Source organism: Gavialis gangeticus, unplaced genomic scaffold (assembly GCF_001723915.1).
Source record: "Gavialis gangeticus isolate Ggan-Ray unplaced genomic scaffold, GavGan_comp1, whole genome shotgun sequence".
Lineage (NCBI taxonomy): Eukaryota > Metazoa > Chordata > Crocodylia > Gavialidae > Gavialis > Gavialis gangeticus.
This window is the reverse complement of record NW_017729031.1, coordinates 20,967,036-20,968,331: the sequence shown is the minus strand read 5'-3', so window position 1 is coordinate 20,968,331 and position 1,296 is coordinate 20,967,036. Positions and strand designations below refer to the sequence as shown.

General features: G+C 39.1%; 1 protein-coding gene across 1 annotated transcript in view; it reads right to left on the bottom strand.

The window, feature by feature from the left end:
* MCM6 (minichromosome maintenance complex component 6) overlaps positions 1–1,296 on the bottom strand; it is a 34,057-nt gene that overhangs the window by 3,657 nt on the left and 29,104 nt on the right. Inside the window, exon 14 of the mRNA XM_019522478.1 lies at positions 340–475. Within this exon, the coding sequence (XP_019378023.1) occupies positions 340–475 (136 nt within the window). The remainder of the gene's footprint in view (positions 1–339; positions 476–1,296) is intronic.

Here is a 1,296-nt window from a genome sequence, read left to right as displayed (position 1 = left end):
TTTTTATTTCCATGGGCTGGGGGGAGGGGGTGGGGAGGAGAGAGAGGACGAAGGGCAGATCGAGACCCCCGCAGTGCAGGAGTGCACACACTCAGCCCCCTCCCATTTTTTCTTCCTCTGCCCATGCTTGTACACCTACAAAGAAGCTGAAGTGCAAAATATCAAGGACTAAAGAAAAGCAATGGAAGAACCGAGTCAAGATTCCCAGGCTACTCCTCCAGCTAATGGGGGGACAGCAAGAAATGAAGGTTAGAAAAAGAAGAGATGCACTCTTATCAAAAAAGTGAAGAATTAAATGCTGAAACCATTTCCCTCCATTCACAGACCAAAGCCACTGACCACTGATTCCGTCATGGTCCTCTTGGTCCTCTATTTGCTGGTCATCATCTTGGTCTAAATTGATATCTGGAGTCTCAACTCTGATGATAGATTTATTTAACAACCGGAATGCTTCCTTCACATGCTTTGGATGAACCTGGGAGAGATTTGCAAAGCATATGCTCATAGGCTCAAAACCAAAGACTGTGAGAAATCTACCCTAAGAAATGACTTAACAATAGCATTGTGAGGGACTCCTTATTTGCTGGGTCTCACTGATTCTGTATTAAAGGGGAAACATTTTTGCCTTCTAGTCCAAGAATCCTAGGTTCTGATGGTCAAGCAATTGCTGTAATTAGTAAGAATCTGCAGGCAAAAGTCATGCTTTTTGACACCTGTGCAACTCTTTCAGTAAGCCTGGCAAGAGTAAGAGCCCTGCAGAACCCATTCCACCATCGACTCAACAATTATGGTAATATCTGCTGGTAGGACAGGCAATTTAGAAATAAGTTATTTTTCCTCAAACTGAGCTTCCTTGAAATAAAGAAACTGAAAAAAACAAATGTGGAGTCCCATGATTTTTAAAGTCAAGTCATTAATATCACAAGCAATATTACCCATGTTAAATAATCCCTTCGTTACCTAATTAAAATGAGATGGTTAAAATTAAAATTTTACTATATACTCTGCCAGTAGGGTATATATGTATATTTTTAAACATGTATTAACATCATTTTTAACAATGAAAATTGTATTTAGCTCATTTCATCAACAGGTTTCAATCAACCAATACAACAGTGAAATGTGTGACAAGCAACAACAAGCATTACTAACATTCAATTTTGACACCTAAATGTAAGCACCTATAAGGCAACAACTGACATAAAACAGTGAGCTTGCTGATGATTAATAGCCTATCATCATTTAGTGAGAACTGGCAGAGAACATCTTGTCATTTAATTGGCGTATATGTAGATG